Below are 2,122 nucleotides of genomic sequence, written 5' to 3' on the forward strand. Positions count from 1 at the left end.
AAACAAGTCGTCGACGAAAACGAGGGGGGTCAATTATGGTGTCAGATTGACGTTTCGTCGAGTTTCGAGGCAAGGCCTTAGGACCTTCCAGAATTGCCTCCTCTGCTTTCCGCGTGGCTTGTGCTAGGTCCTTTTCCACGGCGAGCTTCGAGAGAAGAGAGGCACGTTTCGTGGTCTCGAGCTTTGTGCTTTCCTCCGCATTCGGAACAAATCCCATGTTTGCGCCTGAAAACACAGGGATCGGTGCATATCCCGAGACTCCAATTTTGACAAGGAACTGCAGCACGTTTCGACGGGCCCATAGTATCGGTAGCCTCGCGTTTTCGCAGCATCTGTGATAGAAGTGGGAGTTGGAAGCGACTGCGGTCGTCCATCTGATAAGGACTGCGAGCGTATCGGTCACGGGCCTCAGCGTCGACATTGATAGTGACAAACGGATCATAGGGAGCGGCACGAAAAAGCTCAATAACCATATCTTGATATGTATTGAGCTCATTGAGGCGATGTGGATACAATAAAACAACGCCTGCTTTCCATGCTTGAAAAACCCGAGCCCATTCCGCCTCATTCCTAACCACTTTCCTAGCTGAATACTGATCCTTCCGTACCAATGAAAAACCCCCTGCAAAATCCTTCGCATCGTCGTTGTGACTAAACCCCCGATCCATCGAAGCGTGCAGCTTTTCGAAATCGACATATTGATCTTGGATGATAGCTCGCCACAAGGGACGAGGGATCGGGTCAACGAGAGGCTGCAGTTGCATGAGGTCTATGATTGGGTCAATAGCTTTGTCGGAGTTGAACGATTGACGAAGCTTCCATGTCGTTTGTAGGTGAGAGTCGAGAAATGTGTGCTCCGAGAGAGCAGAGAGGTGAGGTGCTGCTGATAAAACCGAGGCTGGGATAGTGGCAGAGGAGGAAGGCGAGACATTAAGAAGTTTGATGATGTCGTCCAAAGGATAGGACGTGGGCTGAGTTCCGAGTGCTGAATGAGTCTGGTTGATTTTTGCTCGAAGAAGTGCCCACGCGATGTCTTCGGAAACATCGTTCGGTCCTTGATTAGTAGAGTTTGGACGCTTGAGAAGTTCTTGTCGATGTTCTTTGAATTGGAGGAGTTCTTCGGCAGTAAGTCCCTCAGGGGTGGATGAACATGATGGATGAGCTGAAGGATTCTCAGCATGGGAAGGTTGAGTAGAGGAAGACACATTCAACCAAGCTGGCAATGGTTGTGCAGAACCTCCTCCGTCACCTTGTAACCGCATACGTTCATTGACCTGTTGAACGTAGTCCTCCCCTTCCACCGAAGATATCCTGATCGCCCTAAGATTCTCCATGAAGAGGTCGTAAGGAGACCGTTGGTTGACGACATCATCCACAAGTTTCTGAGCGGCGATGGTCCTTTGGTTAACATCTCCAGAGTTGTTTTCGTGGTTTTCATGGTTCATGGTAGCTAGTATGAGATGTAGATTGCAGCGCGAGATGCCGTAGTCGTGAAAAAATGGTGTGAGAAAGGGCTAGGTCTTAACAAAGAATGTCGTTAATATTCTTTCTTGAGAAGGAGAGGGGTCGGCGATGCCGAGAACGCCAAGGCTCACCGTGCTGAAATCGTAGTCTTTCTGATAAGCAGAGGGGTAGGCGATGCCTGAAGACTACGATCCAAAGAGAGGTGAGCTTGAGTTCTGGATGAAGAGCACGACATCGTGCTTACCTGGGTTGCCTCACGTGCTGCTTGATCAGTCTGGATGGCATCCCCAGGGTTTTTATGCCCCCCCTACGGACCATAACGCTTGACTCAGCATCGCTAATACATAGCGCTAAGTCAGAGCGGTGCGGAGGAGAGTCATCTGAAATGACAATGAATGTGATGAGTGAGCATACAGTGAATGTGATGAGTGAGCGAACGATGACAAATTCGGCGAGGCCGAATTTGGGTGCGAGTTTGCCAGCGGCCTACGAAAACGCTCCTTACCCCTGGAACCCGCGTTTACGACAACCCTCCAACTGACACAAAATTTGTAATTTGAAGCTGAACAAGGTATACAGTCTCTTATTCAAATGAACCTGGACCAATGACAATTTATTCACCAATCCATGCAAAAAATTTCATTCTCAGGCTCTGTCT

At 49.2% G+C, this 2,122-nt stretch overlaps 1 protein-coding gene across 1 annotated transcript in view; it reads right to left on the minus strand.

Annotated features, from left to right (window-relative positions):
• LACBIDRAFT_325571 (uncharacterized protein) overlaps window positions 1-1,782 on the minus strand; it is a gene marked incomplete at both ends in the record, with an annotated part of 2,070 nt that extends 288 nt beyond the window's left edge. Inside the window, 5 exons of the mRNA XM_001879376.1 lie at window positions 5-225; window positions 287-1,514; window positions 1,596-1,649; window positions 1,709-1,738; window positions 1,780-1,782. Of these exons, the coding sequence (XP_001879411.1) occupies window positions 5-225; window positions 287-1,514; window positions 1,596-1,649; window positions 1,709-1,738; window positions 1,780-1,782 (1,536 nt within the window). The remainder of the gene's footprint in view (window positions 1-4; window positions 226-286; window positions 1,515-1,595; window positions 1,650-1,708; window positions 1,739-1,779) is intronic.
• Between the last annotated feature and the right edge of the window lie 340 nt (window positions 1,783-2,122).

Source organism: Laccaria bicolor, genomic scaffold (assembly GCF_000143565.1).
Source record: "Laccaria bicolor S238N-H82 LACBIscaffold_8 genomic scaffold, whole genome shotgun sequence".
NCBI lineage: Eukaryota > Fungi > Basidiomycota > Agaricomycetes > Agaricales > Hydnangiaceae > Laccaria > Laccaria bicolor.